The 23585-nt window shown below is 46.9% G+C and overlaps 1 protein-coding gene across 2 annotated transcripts in view; it reads right to left on the bottom strand.

Annotated features, from left to right (window-relative positions):
• IRAG1 (inositol 1,4,5-triphosphate receptor associated 1) overlaps window positions 1-23585 on the bottom strand; it is a 141567-nt gene that overhangs the window by 82175 nt on the left and 35807 nt on the right. The window contains exon 2 of one of the 2 annotated variants that reach the window (XM_053561930.1): window positions 361-518. In XM_053561930.1, coding sequence (XP_053417905.1) covers window positions 361-429 — 69 coding nt within the window. In that variant the 5' untranslated portion in view covers window positions 430-518. Of the gene's footprint in view, window positions 1-360; window positions 559-23585 lie in introns of those variants that run through there. The other variant, XM_053561928.1, reaches the window with a different exon arrangement.

Below are 23585 nucleotides of genomic sequence, written 5' to 3'. Positions count from 1 at the left end.
AGTGCTTTTGCTGATGCTCGCTATCCTGGTGTGACGGGGCTCTGATGCTAACAGTCCTCCCGTAAGCCTTTTTCCAGTTTCAGAGGGAGGCCACAGGCTCAGTGGTATGATGTCTCACGAGGCCTTAGACAAGGCCTAGATGGTTCCACACTCAGGGTATTCAGGGCCTTGGTCAATTCCAAAGGACTAAGGGAAATGTATCCCTTCATGTGGAAGCCACACACCTTCCCCAGATGCCCACTGCAGCCCACATGGGCTGTCAGCAAACCCTTTGGCCATCCTGAGAGCTGTGGTGTCAGCCCAGGGCACTTGGCTCCGCCCCCAGCCAGGCTAGCCAAGGGCAAGGAGGGGGGCACTTACTTGGCCGGCAGGGCTCTGGGCTGCCTGTGGCTCTCCGGGGGGCTCCTCATCCTCAGGAATGTGGGGCATGGTGGCCTCCTGCTGGGAGTGGCCACGTGTGCCCGGAACCTCCGCTGTGTCAGCCCCCAAGATGCTCCAAGAGGCCTGGGCTCCGCAGGCTGGGGAGACGTCAAAAGGACAAGTCAAATCTGTTCCCATCCCTGTCCCAAGCTGGATTTATTTCCAGGAGCCATAAGCCACCGAGAGAGCCTGCTTGAGTTTGCATCAACACCGGAGGTCAAACTAGGCCAGGAAAGGGCACTTGGAATTGCATTTCCTCTGGCTCTCTGGCTTTGTTTACAAAGTCAGAGGTGAACTTTAGAGATTTTGCATCTAATTTGGTCTCTACAGTAAACACAGCTATTCCAGAAGGGAGAAAACTGCTTCAAACTCCTGAAAGCTGTAGCTAACGGAGGATACTCCATTGGGGTCAAATTGGTATTTATTACCATTCATTGACACTGGGTGCTGAGCTTTGTCCAAGGAGCACCACTAACATCATTTATTTGAATCACCACCATGATTTCTGATGTAGGCCTTAATGTTCCCATTTTATAGATGAGAGAACTGCCCCAGAGAGTGGAAGCTACTTGCTCCAAATCATAAAAAGAACCAAACATTTGAACCCAGGTCTTCTGGATCTTGGGGCTGGGGCTCTTTCTACTACGCCACACAGCCTTCCTTGGCCATGTGGGAGGGAGTAAAGGATGCTGTTTCCTGGCTTGCTCCCTGTCTCCCTTCATGCTCTTCTGACCCTGCACACATAACCTCTCTCACTCTAGTACAGCCCTCACAGGGCCTGCCAGCCCTGCTAGAATCTGGAGGTTCAGCCCAGGGTGGATGGAGTGTGTCCTGTCCCCACCCCAAGAACCTCTAGTTGCTTCCCAGAAGCCAGGTTACACCTTCCCCCTGGTGCAGCAGCCTCCAGGCCTGGGTGGGATAGACCCCAGTTGGCATGATCTCATCCATCTCCCACACTGATTGGCTCTGGGATAGGCAATAGACCCAGCCTATACCAAGGAGCATATGGCAGTGTCCTGGGATGCAAAGGCTTTCTCTTGCTCAGCTGGTGGAGTGTGCAGATGTGAGATGGTACTACAGACACCATTTTGCTTCCATCAAGAAAGCCAGACAGGATAATACTGACATACACAGAGGAAGGCACAGCCAAGAGGCCCATAGAGAAATGGAACCCGAGTCCTGATGGAGTGCTCCTGAAGCCCGAACTCTTTGTAGCCAGTTATAGGAACAATTGAGACTCTTGGTGTGGAAGAGTTTGCATTGGATTTTTCGTTACTTGTCACTGAAAGCATACTCACTGCTCTTTCATGTTTCTTGTCCGGTCAAGAGGCCTAGGGTGATGATCCTGCCCCCAGACCTGAGCCTGTAGGTCTAACTACTCTCCTTCCTCTTAGAGGAGTAGGCCAGCAATGCCATGTCTCTGTCTAGAAACCGATAGGCTAGGCTAGGCTAGGATAAGATAGAAGACAGAAAGAGCACAGGCTTTGGAATCAGATATCTGGATTTGAGTCCTCACTCTGCTGCTCACTGCTTATGGAGCCTTAGAAAGTTGAGCCCAGTTTTCTTGATAGAGGAACTGAGATAAGAAGCCTCTTGTGCAGGGTGCTCCAAGGACAAAGCATACCCAGAACAGAGCGGGTTCTCACAGAGCCCCCTCCATGGTGGTCTGCAGCCCAGGAAGCATGGCTGGAGCTCAGAGGACCCTTCTAGGCCTCTTCCCACCCCTCAACTCCTTCCTTCCCCTAGCAGGGTGAGGGAAACTTTCAGGGATCTGTAGAAACCAACAACCAAAGGACACTGATGCTTATTGAATACTATGTTCCAGGCCCTGTGGGAGGTGACGCTGACTGCTAGAGGCTGTAAGAGGAAGACCTGGAAAGCCCTGCCACCTCCCATGATATGAGGTGTTCTTCCAGAGCCAGAGTGCTGCAGGGTAGGCCCAGATCTGGCATTAGCCACAGCGCTGACAACCCCCCAGTCCTCACCAGCCAACAGATACACGTCTGGACTTTGGACTGGGCTCCCTGAGGCAAGGGAGATGTCTGATTGATTCTGCATACCCAAAAGATTTATCTAAGATTGCTTGCCGATGTGTGTTTAAAGAACAAGACCTTTAGTTGCAGGATTAGACGAGGTGACTGCCATCTTGGCTTTTGTCATTCTCTGAACAAAAAGCTCCACTCGTCTTTGAAACAGTTGGGGTGACCCCTGCTGGTCACCTCAGGAAATCTCATGTCAAGTAGAACGTGGTGGAGTCTTTCATTCTTTCACCACACTCACTCTTCACCTACTCTCCCTGGCCTGTGCTAAGTGCTGTTGACACAAAGATGATGAAGGCATGGTCTTGACCCTCAAGGAGCATGGAGTCCAGTGGTGGGAGGCAGCTGGACAATAGTATAATGGAGTAAATATTTTGAATGTGAGAAGTTGCAGGACTTCAGGAAAGGGTCCTTAACTGTGAAAATTGGGATGACAGGGCATAATTCTAGCAAAGATTCCATGCTACAAATGGTATTTGAGCTTTGCCATGAATACAAATGCTGAATGAAATTTCTCCCAACAGAATAGCTGGTGGCCTAGCAGGGAAGATAAGACAGGAAGGGGAGAAGCCAGACTGAACAGATCTTACTTAATTCTTGGGAATGAGAGCTATGGGGCCAGGGTATGTTGTGTCTTCCATCCCAAATGCTTAGTACATGAAAAAACTGAGCACCAGTTTCACCCAAAGATGGGCTCTGTGATTAACTTCTATCAATATCATTTTTTACTTGAAGTTCAGCAGCAATGACATAAAGTGGTGCTGGGTAAAGAATATAGTAACAGGGATTAATTAAAAGTAGCAAAAGAATATCCACAAATCCCAATTCTACCAAGGAAGTTACCTGTGTCTCCCAGGAAACCTCTTAAAACTATTTGTGATATATGTGCAGGTCTGGGCTATCTTAATAGGAGTATGGTTTCCAAAACATGGGAGGTGACTGTTCTATTTTTCCTTTATGTCTTAATTTACACAAAGTGTGTTGTCCTCTGAATGCTAAAAAGGATTCAGGAAAATGGAAACATGTTCAGAAAAGAGAAGCAGGATGCTAAGGGGACAAGAATTTGTGTTTAAGGAACTTGAGAACTTTAGCCTGGAGAAGAGAAAGTGCAAGGGGAAATAAAAATCTCTTCTCAGATGGTTGAAAGACATTCCTGAGGTTCTATTGTCCCCAAAGGATGGTGTATGACCCTTGACTGAAAGGTCAGGTGAAAGCCAGGGAAAAAACTTCTGGTGCTTGGAACCATCTACAGATGAGACAGACTGTTCTTTAAGGTAATGAGCGCCCCCCTCCAAGTGTCATAGGATTCCTACCCACTTCAGGGGTCTTCTCTAACCCTGGGAGACACTGAAATCCTGGATGCTTCTCAGTCACAAGAAACAGCAAGCCCTGACGATCCCATCCCAGGATTCTGGTATTCTCCATTCTGAAGTCTCAACAAAAATATCCCGTTTTCTAAACCTCTGCTTCTTTTCCTCCACCTCCCTCCCTTCCAGAAATATCTTAGGTCGGTCCCTATGTCAGAAAGCATAGTAGAATAAATGAATTAAGTCAGACAAACACAGATGTCAACTGCTGCAAGGAAGAGGCAGAGTGGATGCTGGCTGAGGTCCCACCCGTTTCGAGCTGGAACCCCTCTGGGAAGCCCCAGCTGGCAGCCCGCCTGCCAGGCCCATTCCCACGCTGCTCCTGCCCTTTTTGCTTTCTGTCCCATCCATTATTATAAACTCGCTGCTTAAAATAGCAAGGTAAAAGCGGAGTCCATCCCCCAGGGTGACATCTGGGTTCTGCTGCAGCTCGTGGGCACAAGGATCTTGCATCCATCACAGAAAAGTTTAGAATACAATCTCCAGGAAGTGGTGATCTAGAGCACCAGCCCATAAAAGGAAAAAGTATTTAGTAATGTTTGGTCTTTGAGCAGCTCTTTCTTTAACCCATTTTCAGGGCCCTTCTTTGCTGCTTCTCCAGTCTGGTTAGTAAAGGGTTGGGGGGTCAATGCCAAGAGCTAATCAAATCTCTTGACTCTGCTGCTTCTGCCTCCAGCCAGTGCTGAAGGAGCACCTGGCCCATTTTACAGGAAGGGAAATTAAGGTCCAGAGAGGGGAAACAACTTGACTGGGTCCAGTTACCTTTGCACCTCATACAAATTATCCAGGAGCCTCTGCTGGGATGCCTATCCAGTTGTCCCTAACCATATTTACATATTTACGTGCCCCTGCTCATGAAAGAAAGCAAACTGATATTATTTTGTTCATGCCTTCATCCATCAAATAACTTCTAGGTTTCCTACTGAGTGCAAGACACTATACTGTGAGCATTTCTTTTTTTTTTTTTTTTGTGGTTTTTGGCCGGGGCTGGGTTTGAACCCGCCACCTCCGGCATATGGGACCAGCGCCCTACTCCTTGAGCCACAGGTGCCGCCCTACTGTGAGCATTTCAAGGACTATCTTATTTAACCCCCATAACTAGCTTTTATTATCATCACTTAATATATTAAGGAACTGGGGCTCAGAGAGGTTCTGCAAATTGCTCAGGGTCACTCAGCTAGTAAGTGGCTGTTCAAGCATTGTCATCCAGTCTAGCCTAACACCAAGGCCCATCTCTTTCCCCTCTTCTGCTCTGCCTCCTCTACCAGGAGGTCTGCCAGCCTCGCATGGAGGCCCCTGTGCCTTAGGGGAGAACTGGAGTGTGTGACCCCAGGGAGGCTAAGGATGACGGCAGGGCAGGGAGGAGGAAGCAGGACCTACAGGCAGGTGGTTAGGCCAGGGATCTCGTGAGAATGCACTGCCCCTGCTGTGTGGTGCGGCAAATCTGTTCATTCATCCCTCCATTCATGGTCTGCCAGTGCATCCATTCACATCCTCCCTTCAGACTCTTCTGTTCACACAACTGGCCATTGGTTTATCCATCGAATCATCCACCCAAGGAAGTCCCACACTTGTTAGGTCAACAGCACAGGCTCTGTCCTGGAACAGCTGCTGTGGGCTGCAGAGACAGGGCAGGGGACTAGAAGAGCTGGCTTTGACAGAGTGACAAGCACAGGCCTGCCCTGACGCCTCCATCCTGCACACCACAGCCAGCCAGAGGGGCTGTTCTGCACTCATGGCCAGCTTTGGGGAGGGTTGGAGCCACAGGAGGTAGAGAACTGGAAGTCTCACCCTGCCTTGATGTCTCAAAGGCTGCTATATTCCCATGAGCAGAGTCAGGGTTTAGAAACGGCCTTTGCAGAGACTATCCCCTCAATACTCGCAGCAACCCTGGAAGGTGGGGCTTGTAAAAATAGTCCCATTTTATAGATGAGGTCATGGAGGCCCAAAGACTTGCCCAAAGTCACATGGCCTATGAATGGCAGTGCTAGGAGTTCCCTGAATATGGGTCTGACTCTCCAGCTTGAGGGTGGCACCCTTGGCAGGCAGTGGTCTCCCACAGTGACCACAGAGATGCCTCTCCCACAGCCTTGCAACCTCCCAGGAGAGACCAAACCCCTCTCTGAAACCACAACATCCCGGGAACACAGGCTGTAAGTTGAGTGGCTCTCAGATTCTTTCTGTTATGGAGTGTCAAGGAAGAGCCAAGAGGCCCTTCTGGGAAAACATGGGTTAACTCAGCCTTCACTGACCTCTCTGAAGTGACTCAGTATTCTCAGAAGAGAGTTTTTTTGTTCTTCCAGCTTTGAATTTTTGCTTTCATTTTAGCAACACAAAGAATGTGGGAGAGATTAGGTTGCTATTAATACCACTGGTCTATCTCTAGATGGAGAACTTGATGGAGGGGACTGTCTGGGGTGACTGCACATGGATCTCTCTTTGTCCCTCTGCAAATCCAGAAGAGGCCGGGGGCGCCCTGGCCCCTGGCCAGTCCTGCTCCCCGCTCTCCCCTTTGCAGATAGAGAATTGAGGTCCAGACAAGGGCAGGCACTTGACCAAGGCCACACCTGTAAGTGAGGGGCAGAGTCAGAGAAGGCCCCAGAACACAGCACTCTCTTGCTTCTTAGTTTGAAGACATTGCTTATAATAAAGTATAAGGAAGTGTGTCTGCTGTGAACGCATGCGTCCTCCTTATCTTCTTTCCTTTGATCACTCACTGTCGTGGAAGAGAGAGGTACACCCTCGCCTGCACTCACACTAGGGCTGTCCTAGACAGACTGGAAAAATCTTCTCAGACATCAGATATCAGCTGAAAGTTCTGACAGGTGCCCCTGGCAGTCCCTGGGCCTGGGCAACTGCAGAGATGGGTTTTGCACCTCCACAGGTGAGCTGGAGGGAGGCTCTACCTTGGGAGAGCCCCACCCTGCTTCCTAACCTTGGAATGTAGTGAGGGGCTTAGGATCTTGACAGATTGGGTTATAATTGTCCTTATGCCCCTCCCTTGCTGGATTAATTTCCCCTGCTCTCAGTTTTCTCGTTTGTAAAGTGGAGGTAATATGTAGTGCCTAGCTTTTAGGGCTGCTATATGGATTAAATCAGAAAATACCTGCAAAGCGCTGGCACGTACTCAGCAAGTTCCTTTACCATTCTCCAAATTGGCCACTGAGTTCTCTTAGCCATGGAAGCAACAAAACCAAGCCAAGGCCCAGACAGTCTGGTGTTCATCCTAGGTTGCTCAGAGTTCCCAAATTACTCTTACTAGTAAAGAACACTTCATTCCTGATCTATACTGTGGTTGCCCCGGGAACTGTGCTGTCATCAATTCCATGTATGTGCTAGGGACAGTCCCAGGTCTGTGCTGTGGTCGGTCCCAGATCTGTGCTACGGTCAGTCCCGGGTCTGTGCTGCAGTCAGTCCCAGGTCTGTGCTGGGGACAGTCCCAGTTCTATGCTGTGGTCAGTCCCAGGTCTATGCTGTGGTCAGTCCCAGATCTGTGCTGCAGTCAGTCCCAGGTCTGCGCTGCAATCAGTCCCAGGTCTATGCTGTGGTCAGTCCCAGATCTGTGCTGCATTCAGTCCTAGGTCTGTGCTGCAATCAGTCCCAGGTCTATGCTGTGGTCAGTCCCAGATCTGTGCTGCATTCAGTCCTAGGTCTGTGCTGGGGACAGTCCCAGGTCTGTGCTGTGATCAGTTCCAGGTCTATATGGTTTCAAAACCCCAACTCTTTACACTATCCCTGTGCTGATGATGACTCCCAAAAACAGAGGTTTTCATTCTACCAGTGAGAGGAAACCAGTATGGAGTCTCTGCTGAAAGAGGCCCAGCTGCAGTGTCTGGCCAAGCAGGTGCTTGGGCTGTACCAGACAAGAGGCTGAATGGATGACTGAAGGGGCACAGCCATACCCAGCCTGTCATGGGGGCCCAGGATTCTCTCCTGAAAGTGGTTTTAGGGTGGTGCCTGTGGCTCAGTGGGTAGGTGCCGGCCCCATATACCAAGGGTGGTGGTTCAAACCCGGCCCCAGCCAAACTGCAACAAAAAAAAAGCCGGGCATTGTGGCGGGCGCCTGTAGTCCCAGCTACTCGGGAGGCTGAGGCAAGAGAATTGCCTAAGCCCAGGAGTTGGAGGTTGCTGTCAGCTGTGTTGACGCCACAGAGCTCTACTGAGGGTGATAAAGTGAGACTCTGTCTCTACAAAAAAAAAAAAAAAGCGGATTTAGGTTGAAGGAGAAAGCAGGGGAGGAGGGATGATGGGGAAGAGCAGAGATGTGGCCAAAGAGCCTGTGAGCAACCGAAAGGGAGGAGGAAGAAGGCCCTCGCCACCCCTAACGTTGCCCCCTCAACACAGCCCTGTAGTCTAGGAAGCACGGGGTGGTGACCTCATCTGATTTGAGGAGGCTGCCTTGAGCACCCCACCTCTCCCAGGATGTGCGCCTCTGTGGGGAACCTTCTCAGGACCCAGTTTTCTCCGGCATGCTCCTCACTCCTGAAGAGCTCTCCCAGGCCTTGTTGGCTGGAGGTGCCCTGAGAGGGAGCCAGCACCGGCTCAGACCGTGCCAGGCCACATCCCAAAGAGAGGCCAGGCCAGCCCTAGAGGAGGGTACATGGCACTCAACTGGGCAGAGCAGGGAGGAAACAGCCAAGGTACAGGGAACGTCACCCATGTGCCTCACTTCCCTCATACCTCCTTCCCCACTGCCCTCCCCTCAAGCAAATGGCAAGGCTATTCTCTGCTGACCACCACCTGAGCAGGGCTGTCACCACAGAAGGTGGGGAAGAAGGAGTCCTGTCCTGAATCCTAGGTCTCAAGGAGAAATAGAAAGGACCGAGGGCCCAGAACACAGATTTGGGAGCAAACATAGCACCAAAAGTAGGTTTCCCTTCTCCAAGACGAGTAAAAGAGCAAAGGAGAGGCAGGAGAGGTGGGGAAGCCAAGTGTGATGTGCTGGCTACTGGGGGAAGGGGGCACTGTGCCTGCCTCCCTGGGGAGGTGGGGAAACTCCAGCTCAGAACAGAGAGGTATGGGCCCCGTTTCCCAGGTAGAAGCTGGCAAGAAGACCCCAAAGAGAGGAAATGGCTATTTGGTATGTCTAGATAGGTAAGACCCTTAGACATCCTTGTGGCAGTTCTCATATCCCTGGGGTTAGGGGGGCAGCACAGTAATTTCTGTGCACCCAGGAGCAGAGAACTGCCAGACCTGAAGATACATCAGAAAGGATGATTCCATGGTACCCGTCAGCCCAGGACTGACAGAGCTGGACTTTGCCAAATGTCAGCTAGGACATGACAGGGAGCACCAGGCATTGTCCTCGCCTTGACTCCTGGGCATTCTAGAAGCCTCCTGGAACTTATATGCCACCCTGGAGAAAGAAGAGGGTTGAGGAAACCCTAAAATGCTGGAGATTGAGGTTCTGCACGACTTGAAAAACCGTCAAGCCAGGACAGGACCTCCTTGCCTCCCCCTCCTCTTGCCTCCTCCCTTGACCATACTGGGGGAATAAGCCAAAACATCTCCCCAGGTTGCTTTTCCAGCTTGTTCACTTCAGCAATTCTTTTTTTAAAAATAAGTCCACTTGAAAAAAATGTTTTCTTCTTCGAAATATGCACAATTGCTCAATCAGAGGCAGTTCAAAGGCGCTGGGAATAGCAGAGAAATATCTGAATTTCCCATTTAGTTCCTAGCAGATATAAATCTTGCCTAGTTCTCTTTGTTCCAGGCCACTCAGCAGCCTCTCCTTTGAGTCACTCACTTCAGGGTGACATGAGTCATCATCCTGGGGTCAAGGACCACACAGTATTGCCAGGTCTGTGAGACCCCATAAAGGACACCGAGGGGCCACCAGGAAGAAATGCGGGATTGGGAGCTGCACCCTAGGCCATGGCCTTGGCTCTGCCTTCCCCACATGGGTGACCTCCGGAGTCACTGAGCCTGAGAAGTAGGTGGATTTCTAGGCTGTCTAACATGTGCCTTGGAGAAGTCTCTCCAGCGGTGTGCAGGAACCTGCTTGTACCAGCCCACAAGAATCTAATGTAATTTTGGGAATTTTGCAAGCTGGTCATTAAACGCAGACACTATTAAAATTAAATTATATAAACCTACATTAAATAAATTACATTAAACATAAAGGAGATAAATAAAGTAGCCTTTTCTAATTATTTTACTATATTGTATTATTACCTAGTTACTGAGGTGATTTGTTTCTGTTGTCTCCGTGGAGTGGGAACACTGTATAAGGATGAGCTATTGCCCATCTCTTCTCAATCGAGTTAGTGGCTTGAAATTGGTCCTAGTGGGGGTATCTATCTGTACCCCAGAAATTGCCAAATGCTGTGTATCAGGGCCTTCCCCCATCTCCCCCCCCCAGAAAGCCAGCTATTAAACATTTACCAACACATCACTGAGCCCTCAGTCCCAGGCCCCCTGCTACTTGCTCCTGCCAGGAAACAGAAAGAATGCAGATGACTTTAAATCACCCCATGATAGCTTCGTCATGCAGATCTAATTGCCAATTGCCTTTGGATATCTCCTCCCAAGTGTACCAAGGCCCCTCATGCACACCAGGTCCCTGACAGAGCCATTGTTTCTTTCCCTCCCCAGACATTTCTCCTGTACCCTGGAGGATGGCACCCCAGCTAAAAACCCACAGTCCTCAAGACTCCTCCATATCTGCCCTCCACCCCAAACACACACACACACATTCGATTAGACTGAGTCCTGTCAATCCTGGTTTAGAAATGCCTTTGATAGCTTCCAATCTTCCCACCCCCACCACACCTGCATGGTGCTGCTATATGACCTGAGTCACTGCATCAGCCTCACTGGTCTCTTTACCTCTGGTCTGGCCCCTTCAAGCACTTTCCACAATGGTGCCAGAGTAGTCCCTTTAAAGTATAAATCAGTCTGTCCTTCCCCTTATTAAAACCCTTGAGAATTCCCTTTTTCCATGGGACCAGTTCTAAGTCAAGCCCCCAGCCCCTCTCTCTGGCCTTGTCCCCTCTTCCAACCTCCATACACTTTATGTCTTAACCACAGTGGACCAATAGCCAACCTCCAAACATGCCCTACTTCTTTATGCCCTTCACACATATCCTTTCCCCTATACTTGGGCTGCCCTCTATCCCCTTCCTATACCTTATGGACTCCTACTCATCCTTCAAGACCCTATTCAAACATCCCCTCCTTCACACACCCATTCCTCCTCCTCTTCACTTCAAAAGCTACTCCACTCCCATAGTTTCCTATTGCTACCGTAGCAAAATTACCAAACTCAGTAGCTTAAAACAACACAAATTTATCATCTCACAGTTCTAGAGGTTGAAGTTCAAAATCAAGTCTCAGTGGGCTATAATTCAAATGCAGGCAGGACTGTGTTCCTTCCGGAGGCAGTAGGGGAGAATACATTTCCTTGAATTTCCAGCTTTAGTGCTGCCTCCATTTCTGGGCTGGTGACTCCTCCTCCATCTTCAAGGCCAACAGAGCAGCTAGCTTCTTTCTCTCCTTTGACCATCCTGCCTCCTTCTTATAAGGACTCATGATTACATTGGACCCACTCAGATAATCCAGGGTAATTTCCTCATCTGAATATCCTCAGTTTAATCATATCTGCAAAGGCCCTTTTGCCATTTAAGGTAACATATTCATAGGTTCCAGGGTTAGGATGTAGATGTCTTAGGGAGAGGGGGGTACCTGGCCTTGGCCTATTCTCCCAAGAGCATTTTGCACAGACCTCAACTTAACTAGAATTTGAGAACCTCAAGAGCAGGGACTCTGCCTTATTCATATTTTTATGAATTTTTATAAATATTCATATTTTTATGAACTGTATTCGATATAGGGCCAATCACAGAATAGCCACATACTGAATGTTTATTGAATTACTTAATGAATGGCACCCTCTCTCTAATAAGCAGATAAAAAATCTCTGCTTTTGCTGAAATCAGGATTCATGCAGAGGTAGCAAACTCAAGTCCTTTGTGGGGCCAGTCAGGTAAGATAAATGACCGAGCCACCGTGGAGTGATGGAGACGACAGTGGGCCAGAGGATACAGGTTATGTTAAACCTGGAAAGTTACTAATCATTTCTGGGGTCTTGAAGAAATACCACTCTTTCTTGGCCAGATCTCCCAATTTTTCAAGAAAAGCCAGAACCCCAATTTATAAATGTTAAAGCTAATTCATAAACTCAGAGAAATGCTCTGAAGACCAAAGAAACAGAGGTCTGTTTGGGCAGATTCATTCTACAGGTGCCACCTCTGATTTATACCTGGAGATGTGTTCCTCCAGGCCTTATTTGCTAATGAATCTAATTCAAAACAAGCCTAATAAGCAGTGCCAAATATGTATGAACACCATGTGCTTAACCAGTGAGCTAAGCAAAGACCGACCCTCCCCAGAGACTGAGGATTCCCCATCCTGCCCACGCAACCCTGTCCTCTGGGTACTTTGGGATTGTGGGTCTCTCGCTGGTGTCTGGGCCCTGGAGGAGGTGACTGGAGAAACATCGCTTTGCCTGGGCCTGTCTCATTCTTTCATGGGAAGCCAAGCCCTACTCCATGCAAAAGCATCTCACCAATCCGATGGCCATGGAAACATCACCAATCCAAACCCAGACTGGAAGGCACAGCAAGCATGAGATGTGGTACTGCCAGAGCAGCGGCGATTTGGGAGTGAAATGGGCCAGTTCCACCCCCTCTCTGCCCCTTCCAGCCCAGTGGACCTTAGAACAATCCACTTATCTGGGCTCAGTCCACCATTGGTAAAACAGGGCCCAGATGCTTCTCACAAAATATCCGGCACATGGTGGACACTTAAGAAGTTTTCCCTGATTCTGAAATTCAGAAAGCAGACAGTTTCAGAACTCCAGCACGACTCAACCCAAATAAGACATCCCCCAGACACATCATAATCAATTTCACTAAAGTTAATATGAAGGAGAAAATTCTGAAAGCTGCCAGATGAAAGAAAACCATTACCTACAAGGGGAAGAACATCAGAATAACTGCAGATCTCTCTGCTGAAACCCTTCAAGCTAGAAGAGGATGGTCATTGACTTTTAATCTCCTAAAACAAAATAACTTTCAACCCAGGATCCTGTACCCAGCTAAACTGAGCTTCATTTATGATGGAGAAATTAAATACTTCAACGACATTCACATGTTGAAGAAATTTGCCACAACTAAACCAGCTCTCCAGGACATTCTTAGATCTATCCTCCATAAAGACCAGCGTAATTCTCCACCACAAAAGTAAACCCACCCAAAAATTTTTGATCAAATTCCAACTTCCACAGTCACAAAAGGATTAAAAATGTCCACCGGTCTCTCGAAAGGCTTATCAATACTCTCAATTAATGTGAATGGTTTAAATTGTCCTCTAAAGAGGCATAGGTTGGCGGACTGGATACAAAAACTCAAGCTGCATCCAAGAATCGCATCTTACATTAAAAGACAGATATAGACTCAAGGTGAAGGGATGGTCATCTATATTCCAGGCAAATGGAAAGCAGAAAAAAGCAGGCATTACAACCCTGTTCGCAGATGCAATAGGCTTTAAACCAACCAAAATAATTAAGGATAAGATGGACACTTCATATTTGTTAAAGGTAATACTCAATATGATGAGATCTCAATTATTAATATTTATGCACCCAACCACAACGCACTTCAATTTATAAGAGAAACTCTAACAGACATGAGCAACTTGATTTCCTCCACTTCCATAGTAGTTGGAGATTTTAACACCCCTTTAGCAGTCCTGGATAGATCCTCCAAAAAGAAGCTAAGCAAAGAAATTTTAGATTTAAACTCAGCCATTCAACATCTGGACTTAACAGACATCTACAGAACAATTCATCCCCAAAAAACTGAATTCACATTCTTCTCATCAGCCCATGGAACATATTCCAAAATCGACCACATCCTAGGCCACAAATCTAACCTCAGCAAATTTAAAAAAATAGAAATTATTCCTTGCATCTTTTCAGACCATCATGGAATAAAAGTTGAACTAAATAACAACAGGAACCTGCATACCCATACAAAAACATGGAAGCTAAACAACCTTATGCTGAAGGATACATGGGTTATAAATGAAATTAAGAAGGAAATCACCATATTTTTGGAACAAAACAACAATCAAGACACGAATCACCAGAACCTCTGGGATACTGCAAAGGCAGTCCTAAGAAGGAAATTTATAGCACTGCAAGCCTTCCTCAAGAAAACGGAAAGAGAGAAGTCAATAACTTAATGGAACATCTCAAGCAACTGGAGAAAGAAGAACACTTCAACCCCAAATGCAGCAGAAGAAAAGAAATAACCAAAATCAGAGCAGAATTAAATGAAGTTGAAAACAAAAGAATTATACAACAGATCAATAAATCCAAAAGCTGGTTTTTTGAAAAGATCAATAAAATAGATAAACCTTTGGCCAACCTAACCAGGAAAAAAAGAGTAAAATCTCTAATTTCATCAATCAGAAATGGTAATGATGAAATAACAACAGACCCCTCAGAAATTCAAAAATCCTTAACAAATACTACAAGAAACTCTACTCTCACAAATATGAAAATCTGAAAGAAATCGACCAATACCTGGAAGCATGCCACCTACCAAGATTTAGCCAGACCAAAGTGGAAATGTTGAACAGGCCTATATCAAGTTCTGAAATAGCATCAACTATACAAAATCTCCCTAAAAAGAAAAGCCCAGGACCAGATGGCTTTACGTCAGAATTCTACCAAACATTTAAAGAAGAACTAGAACCTATACCACTAAACCTCTTCCAAAATATAGAAAAAGAAGGAATATTACCCAACACATTCTACGAAGCAAACATCACCTTGATTCCCAAACCAGGGAAAGACTCAACAAGAAAAGAAAATTATAGACCAATATCACTAATGAATATAGATGCTAAAATACTCAATAAGATCCTAACAAACAGAATCCAACAACACATCAAAAAAAATTATACACCATGACCAAGTCGGATTTATCCCAGGGTCTCAAGGCTGGTTCAATATACGCAAATCTATAAATGTAATTCAACACATAAACAAACTTAAAAATAAAGACCATATGATTCTTTCAATTGATGCAAAAAAAGCTTTTGATAATATCCAGCATCCCTTCATGATCAGAGCACTTAAGAAAATTGGTATAGAAGGGACATGTCTTAAACTAATAGAGGCCATCTACAGCAAACCCACAGCGAATATCGTATTGAATGGAGTTAAATTGAAATCATTTCCACTCAGATCAGGAACCAGACAAGGCTGCCCATTGTCTCCATTGCTCTTTAACATTGTAATGGAAGTTTTAGCCATTGCAGTTAGGGAAGAAAAGGCGATCAAGGGTATCCACATAGGATCAGAAGAGATCAAACTTTCACTCTTTGCAGATGATATGATCGTATATCTGGAAAACACTAGGGATTCTACTACAAAACTTTTAGAAGTGATCAAGGAATATAGCAAAGTCTCAGGCTACAAAATCAACACCCATAAATCTGTAGCCTTTATATATACCAACAATAACCAAGCCAAACAAACAGTTAAGGACTCTATTCCTTTCACAGTAGTGCCAAAGAAGATGAAATATTTGGGAGTATACCTAACAAAGGACGCGAAAGATCTCTACAAAGAGAACTATGAAACTCTAAGAAAAGAAATAGCCGAAGATGTTAACAGATGGAAAAACATACCATGCTCAAGGCTGGGAAGAATCAACATTGTTAAAATGTCCATACTGCCCAAAGCAATATATAATTTTAATGCAATTCCTATTAAAGCTCCATTGTCATACTTTAAAGATCTTTTTTTTTTTTTTTTTTTTTTTTGTAGAGACAGAGTCTCACTGTACCGCCCTCGGGTAGAGTGCCGTGGCGTCACACGTCTCACAGCAACCTCTAACTCTTGGGCTTCCGCGATTCTCCTGCCACAGCCTCCCGAGCAGCTGGGACTACAGGCACCCGCCACAACGCCCAGCTATTTTTTTTTTTTTGTTGTTGCAGTTTGGCCAGGGCTGGGTTTGAACCCGCCACCCTCGGCATATGGGGCCGGTGCCCTACTCACTGAGCCACAGGCGCCAAAAGATCTTGAAAAAATAATACTTCATTTTATATGGAATCAAAAAAAACCTCGAATAGCCAAAACATTACTGAGCAATTAAAAACAAAGCAGGAGAAATCATGCTACCAGACCTGAGACTGTACTATAAATCCATAGTGATCAAAACAGCATGGTACTGGCACAAAAGCAGAGAAGTAGATGTCTGGAACAGAATAGAGAACCAAGAGATGGATCTAGCTACTTACTGTTATTTGATCTTTGACAAGCCAATTAAAAACATTCAGTGGGGAAAAGATTTCCTATTTAACAAATGGTGCTGGGTAAACTGGCTGGCAACCTGTAGAAGATTGAAACTGGACCCACACCTTTCACCATTAACTAAGATAGACTCTCACTGGATAAAAGATTTAAATTTAAGACATGAAACTATAAAAATACTTGAAGAAAGTGCAGGGAAAACTCTTGAAGGAATCGTCCTGGGTGAATATTTTATGAGGAGGACTCCCCAGGCAATTGAAGCAGTATCAAAAATACACTACTGGGACCTGATCAAACTACAAAGCTTCTGCACAGCCAAGAACATAGTGAGTAAAGCAAGCAGACAGCCCTCAGAATGGGAGAAAATATTTGCAGGTTATACCTCCAGTAAAGGTTTAATAACCACAATCCACAGAGAACTCAAATTTTTTAGCAAGAAAAGAACACGTGACCCCATTTCAGGGTGGGCAAGGGACTTAAAGAGAAGAAGACCGACACAAGACCGACACAAAATCTACAAACACATGAAAAAAAGCTCATCATCCTTAATCATCAGAGAAATGCAAATCAAAACTACTCTGAGATATCACCTAACCCCAGTAAGAGTAGCCCACATAACAAAATCCCAAAACCAGACACGTTGGCGTGGATGTGGAGGAAAGGGCACACTTCTACACTGCTGGTGGGAATGCCCACTAATGCATTCCTTCTGGAAGGATGTTTGGAGAATACTTAGAGACCTAAAAATAGACCTGCCATTCGATCCTATAATTCCTTTACTAGGTTTATACCCAGAAGACCAAAAGTCACAATATAACAAAGACATCTGTACCAGAATGTTTATTGCAGCCCAATTCATAATTGCTAAGTCATGGAAGAAGCCCAAGTGCCCATCGACCCACGAATGGACTAGCAAATTGTGGTACATGTATACCATGGAATACTATGCAGCCTTAAAGAAAGATGGAGACTTTACCTCTTTCATGTTTACATGGATGGAGCTGGAACATATTCTTCTTAGCAAAGTATCTCAGGAATGGAAGAAAAAGTATCCAATGTACTCAGCCCCACTATGAAGCTAAATTATAGCTTTCACATGAAGACTATAACCCAACTATAGCTCAAGACTATGAGGAAAGGGCCAAGGAAGGGGAAGGGAGGGGGGAGGTTTTGGTGGAGGGAGGGTAATGGGTGGGGCCACATCTATGGTGCATCTAGAATGGGTACAGGCGATTGCACTAATGTACACAGCTATGATTTAATAATAAAAAAAATAATAAAAATAAAAAAGTGACCTGGAAAAAAAAATAATAAAACAAACAAACAAACAAACAAAAAAGAAGTTTTCCCTGACTCATCTGTGAGAAAAGAGCATATTTTGTTAATATAAGTCACCTGTGCTTCATGCAACAGAGGACTATGACCTAGGGACTGTCCTTGCCATGCATTTCACGTTGGATGTTCTGGTTTTCCAGCCCACAGTAGATGAAAAGCAGCAAGAAGGAGCAACTGACCACAAGTAAAGAAGCAGCAACCCTCTCAAGAGCAAATACAAGCCAGTCACAGGACACGGGGCACAGACATGGGGCGCACTCGGCCCAGGCAGCTGCTTTCTTACGCCTTCCTAGTCATCAAGCTCATGCCTGAACCCCACAAAAACTGTTAGGCATGAATGAATCAAAGCTCCAATGCTGGCTGCTTGGAAAAGACAGGACACTAGGTTCCATATTCAAGCACTTCCATCCAAAATGGTTAAAATGCATAAAGAGTTAATGCTTTAGGGCGGTGCCTGTGGCTCAAAGGAGTAGGGCGCCGGCCCCATATGCCGGGGGTGGTGGGTTCAAACCCAGCCCCGGCCAAAAACTGCAAAAAAATAAAAATAAAAAAAAAGAGTTAATGCTTTAGACATAGCTGTTCACAATATGTTGAGTAAGGTGGGGGTACCAGTTGGCATGATGCTACTTTTATGTAAAAATCATGTACATTTTTACATACATACATCGTATATGAAATGTATGTAGATAAACGTATAGCTTTATCTATCCATGGGGCTTGGGGGAGAGAGAAGACCAGAAGTTTAAAACTCAAGTGTTAAAAGTGGTTATCTTCAAGTAGAATTATGAATAAACCCAATTGAACACATTTTAAATATTTATATCTATATGTTTTCACTTGTCTACAATGATCTTGACTTACTTGCAGCTTAAATCAGGAATTGTTAAAGGGAAAAATAGAAGATAGTCTCTGTGGTGTCCTGAAAGGTCATCCCATGTGAACAGTTTATTTCTGCTGTCTCGCTTTCCTCATGCCCCAGAGGTCTTACTTTCTGCACGTGCTAGTTGAGGCTCTGAGCCTTTCTGTGGCGTGTCTTGCTGAGAATGTCCTGGCCAACTCTGGCTTGTCCTTTAATACTCACTTCAAATATCACTTCCACCAGGAATCCCCTCGGGCACCTCTCTTCTGGGCCCCAAGGTCTTTTGTTCTCTCTTCCTTGTGGCTCTTTCATTCTGTTTTGCGATCATTTGTTTACCGGACCAGGTTCTCAGCCTTTTCGCCACTCAGTACCGCTAAGAAATAGGAGATGTTTCTATAAACTAACAGAGGCGTAAATCTCTGGGGTGTGAAGTGTGACTAGTTCTCCAGTTAACTCTGAGCAGCCTCCTCTGATTTCTTCTTACTGGAGTGACATGAACACACATCGCCTGGGCTGCCATGTATGCAGGTAGATGGCTTTGCCCACCCGCATTGCCTTTGAGCTTCCGCAGGTGAATGGCTGAGTTTTTCCCTTGATGAGGTAACTGGATTTCCTGTCTTCCCTGCCACACAGATGTGCAAATTTCTCCATAGGATTTTACCAGCTAAAATCTAACGGGGAGCAGGACCTCGTCCTCTGATGCCTTCTAGCCTCTGTTCTGCCATCCCGGAGTACTTTACAAAGTGACTTTCAGGATTCACTTATCAAAGAACTTCCAGTTTTAACTAACCATATTGGCCCTTCCAGCTCCACTTGGAAAGCTGGCTAAAGCCTCCCTAACAGCTGGTGGTGTGTGTTCAAGTGAGGCAGCACCTAGCATCTGTGTCATGCTACCCCAGGAACAATCTTCTTCCTAACACAGTAGAACTATAGGGGTCTGCAAAGTGGCCATGGCCTCTAAACCCAAGCCCAGACACCTGGACACATGGCCCAACTCCTGCTCTGAAAAGGGGACAGACTCTGATATTAGGGGCCCTGGAAATCCAGCACCTGGGGTCGTCCATTCCTGTGAGGCAGGCCTCTGGGAACTGTTGTCCCTTATTCCAGGGAAGAGGCCAGAGGCATTGCACAAGCTTAGCAGGCTTAGATGGGACCCCAGCAAGAGCCAGTCCTGCCCACACTGCTCACAGAGATGCTCTCAGAAGCATGCGTGGGTGGGCTAGATCTAAGCCAATAGCCTCCTCCTTGGATCTCCTGGCCTCTGCACCTGAAGATGCCCTTTTGGTGACAAGAATGGAAAAAGGCAAGCCAGTGTTTTGCCCAGGCCATGAGCACTGTTAGGGCCATCCAGACTGCCAGGAGCTGGGAGCAGCACACCATTGCCTTGGGCTCTTCAGATTGTTTCCAAATAAAAACAAAACTTCATTGACTCAGCAACACCCCCAACAAGGAAGGGAGGAGGGAGGGAGAGAGGAAGAAGGGAGAGAAGGAGGGAGAGAGGGAAGGAAGGAGGGAGGGAGTAAGGAAGAAGGAAGGAAGGAAACACCTAGTTCCCAGTGTGCCTCTCCTTGCCATTCCTCCCCCTCACTTTCCCCCATCCCTCCCCAGTTTTGTTCTGGGAAGTGGCCACCCGGGTCCACATGTAGGAACTGCTTTGGGAAAGTCAGAAAGAAATGATGGCCTCTGGCTTCGGTGGCGCCTACCTAAGCCATTCACTCATTCAGTAAATGCTTTTTGAGTGCCACCTGTGTGTCAGGCACTGTGCTTGGCCCCAGGGCTCTGGGGTGTATCCTCCAAGCTTGCTCCCTCCAGGAAGCCTTCACTGACCTCTCCCGGATACTGTGCTCTCTCTGATCTATGAGAGCATCCCTGTGGCTGTCCCCGTCTGCCATGCAGTGGTTCCTGTTTCCAGTAAATTAATCCCATCCGCCAAGCCTGAGGGCAGAGAGCTAACTTTTGTGCCCCAACTGTGGGAACATAACTTAGGTCCAGAGCAGTTTCTCTACACCTGGTGGATCCCTCCTTTGGAAAGCGAGGGCTCCCGGAGTCAATCCTCACCTTCCCCATAGCCCACTATACCCAGCACGGTAGAGGTATGTTAGCTTTCAAGCCATCCTAGCTCTGTGAGAAGGGTATTATACCCGCATTTTACAGATGAGGAAACTGAGGCAGAGTGACTTGCTTTGGGTCACACCATCAGGAAACAAAGTCAATATTAAAAACTGGGTCTCGTGTGTCCAAAATAGCATCTTCAGCCCTTCCCTAGAGAGAGCTCATTCCTGCTCTTCTCCAACCTCAGCAGAAACAGAACAAAGGTGTTAGATGTTTCCTGAGGGGAGCCTTGATTGTTCTAGATCCCAGCCTTACCTCGGGGCCTGCATAGCCGACAAGGAGGACAACCTCAGCTGAGGCGCAGCCCCTCTCCCAGGAACAGGCAGTGCTTCTCACACATCCCCTGGGGTAGATGGGAAGCAGCTGTGATTGTGATCATCTTTCCTAAGACAAAAAAAAGAGCACTTCCTGGCTGGGATGGGGCACCCTGCACCCTGCCCAGTTCATATCCACTCTGGGAATCCCAGTTCTCAGAAGCTGTGGAGAAGCCGGTCCAATAACCTGCAGTGGGCTGCAGGGCAGAGCCTGGTCCGACGTGTGCTTCAGATGGACAAAGGAAGGGTTGGGACAGGGCCCTCCAGGGGAGTGGACAGCAGGCTGTGATGCCAGCGCCTGGGTGGGAATGAGTTTCTGCACCACTCCGGCCTCAGTTTCCCATCTCTGCAGGACAGGGCTAAGTGAAGTTGCCAGCCTGTGCCCTGCTTTCTGGCCCCTATGTTCAAGTTCCGGTTGCCTACTGACAGCAGTCATATGATCAGAAGCTAAGGGGCCTAGCTGGCACCCCCAGGGCTGAAGGCAGCCTTTGTGCATCTTTGCATCACATCCCTTGATCACAGTGATCGGCTGGCGTGATGGGCACGTGACCTGGCTAGGGCCAATGAAACACAACAGGACTTTGTTGGCTATCCCTGGAAAAAGAGCCTTACTCTTAACTGTTGACCTTGAATTTCAGAAGGGTAACAGAATCCCTCTTGCAAGGGTGAAGAAGAACTTGTCTAAGGATAGAATCAATGTGAAACACAGCACAGCCAGAAAGAAACTGGGTCCTGAGGTTATCCTGGAAGGCCTGACCAAACCATGCCTGATATCCCTGCCTTTTCTCTTTTGAGAACCAATAAATACCCCTTTTTCTTAAGCTCACTTGTGTTGGCTTTTTTTGGTCCTTGCAATAGAGTTCCAGCTGGAATAGCCTTGCCTGTGTAAAGCTGGCTGAGCAGGGTCTTTCTTAGTACGAAAGGCTTCCCTGGCCTCTCTGCTCTGCTGGTTACCTGGGGGACTGATCTGCGAAACACAGATTTAGAGCTGACGCCCTTGCCCTAAGTTAGTCTCTAAATGTATCATCAGGTCCCTTTCCTCAGAGCCTGCTCCTCCCTCTGCATTCCCTGCCACCGCTGATGGGCTCAGCACCCGGCCAGAAACCTCAGCCCAAACTACTGAACTCCCCAACCTGTTAGGACACCAGCTCCTCCCTTCCCCCTAGTACACACACACACACTCACTCAGTCTCACACACCTGTACACGTGCATCTAAACTCTTCAACTTCAGACGAGGGACTCGGTTTGACCAGCCTCCATGTTCCTGCCTAAAAGATGGCCTAGTGGACATCAAGACATGTTTATGGAGTCAAATTTCAACCTTCAAGTGGTTTTCAAACATTTTAGCTTCTGGAGGTGACTACTCCACCTATCCCTCACCTTGGAGTCAGGTGGGCTCTGACTCCCCACCCTCCTCAGAAGAGCGGACCCCAAGACCTGGACAACAACTGGCCGTGAGAACAGGCTTGTGGCCTTTTGCTTGGGACCCTAGCAAAAGGGGTGAGGTCTCTCATGAGCAAAATAAGAAGGAAGCTCATACCCGACCCACTGAGGCCAGTGGCAGGATGGGTACAGCTGTAGATCTCTTCAGGGGCTGTTTTTCACCAATGGAATTAGCTGCACTGCAGGACAGTGGCTGTGTGCACAAGAAGCCATGCATTAAAGTCAAAATGAGCAGTCCCTTGGTTATCCAGATCTCTGCCAATAGCTGCAGAAGTTGAGTCTTTAGACACAAGTTGAGAACAGACTATGGTGAACAGTGGTGGGAGATGGCTGGAGTGGGTGGGGGCTGGGAGGGGAGGGGAGGAGCTTAGGAAAGTCTCTTCCAACAGCAAGATTTGGTGGCTGCAGGTGCATGTATTTCAGGGTACTGCTATTTGAATGGATGTGTCCACTGTGGCTGCTAATGATATGAGGCAGGAAGTACCAGAGAGAATTTCTCTTTGGAGGAGTTATTTTTCCACAGTGGAAAGGTGGGAGGGTGGGAGTGATTCTGAGGCATCAGCAGGAGAGAACTGAGGCATCAGCGGGATGTTTATTGCATCGGGCCCTCTACCTGATTCTTTATATCCTTTATCTTATCCATCCTTACAACAGTCCTGCCTGGTACTATGACTCCCTTTTCATAGGTGAGAACACTGAAGCTCAGAAGGTGATGTAATTTAAAATATTCCAGGCATCACAAATGCTAAGTAACGTAAACAGGGTTTGAGCTCAGGGTAGTCTGACTCCCAGCCCAGGATTCTGATCAACACATCATGATGACACTTCTGGGGCAATCCAGAGCCAAATAGCATCAGTGGAAACAATAACCACCACCAGAAAAGTAACGTTGACACAGAACTGGAAGAGGTTTTGCTGGTCCAATTCAGAAAAGATATTCATGCTTAGCAATCAGATTTACATATGTTCTGCCTATTAAACTGCAGTGTGTTGTATGTGTAATATCTCTACTTAAGTTAACCGTTTTATAAACAGCACAGAGTTCCTCCCGGGGGTTAAGCTGAGCCATTCTTGTCTTTGTGAATTTTTATTTATTTTGAGACAGGGGTTTTGCTCTTGCTCAGGCTGGTCTCAAACTCCAGGTTCCAAGAAATCCTCCCACCTCAACCTCCCAGAGGGCTAAGATTACAGGCATAAGACATTGCATTCAGCCTCATTGCATTCAACCCCATCTGTATACAAAAAAAAATAGAAAAATTAGCTGGGCGTGTTGATGGGTACCTATAGTCCCAGCTACTCAGGAGGCTGAAGCAGGGGAGAATCACTTGAACCCAGGAGTTGGAGGTTTCTGTGAGCTTTGATGGTACCAC

Source organism: Nycticebus coucang, chromosome 14 (genome assembly GCF_027406575.1).
Source record: "Nycticebus coucang isolate mNycCou1 chromosome 14, mNycCou1.pri, whole genome shotgun sequence".
NCBI classification, from domain to species: domain Eukaryota; kingdom Metazoa; phylum Chordata; class Mammalia; order Primates; family Lorisidae; genus Nycticebus; species Nycticebus coucang.
This window is presented reverse-complemented; position numbering and strand designations above follow the sequence as displayed.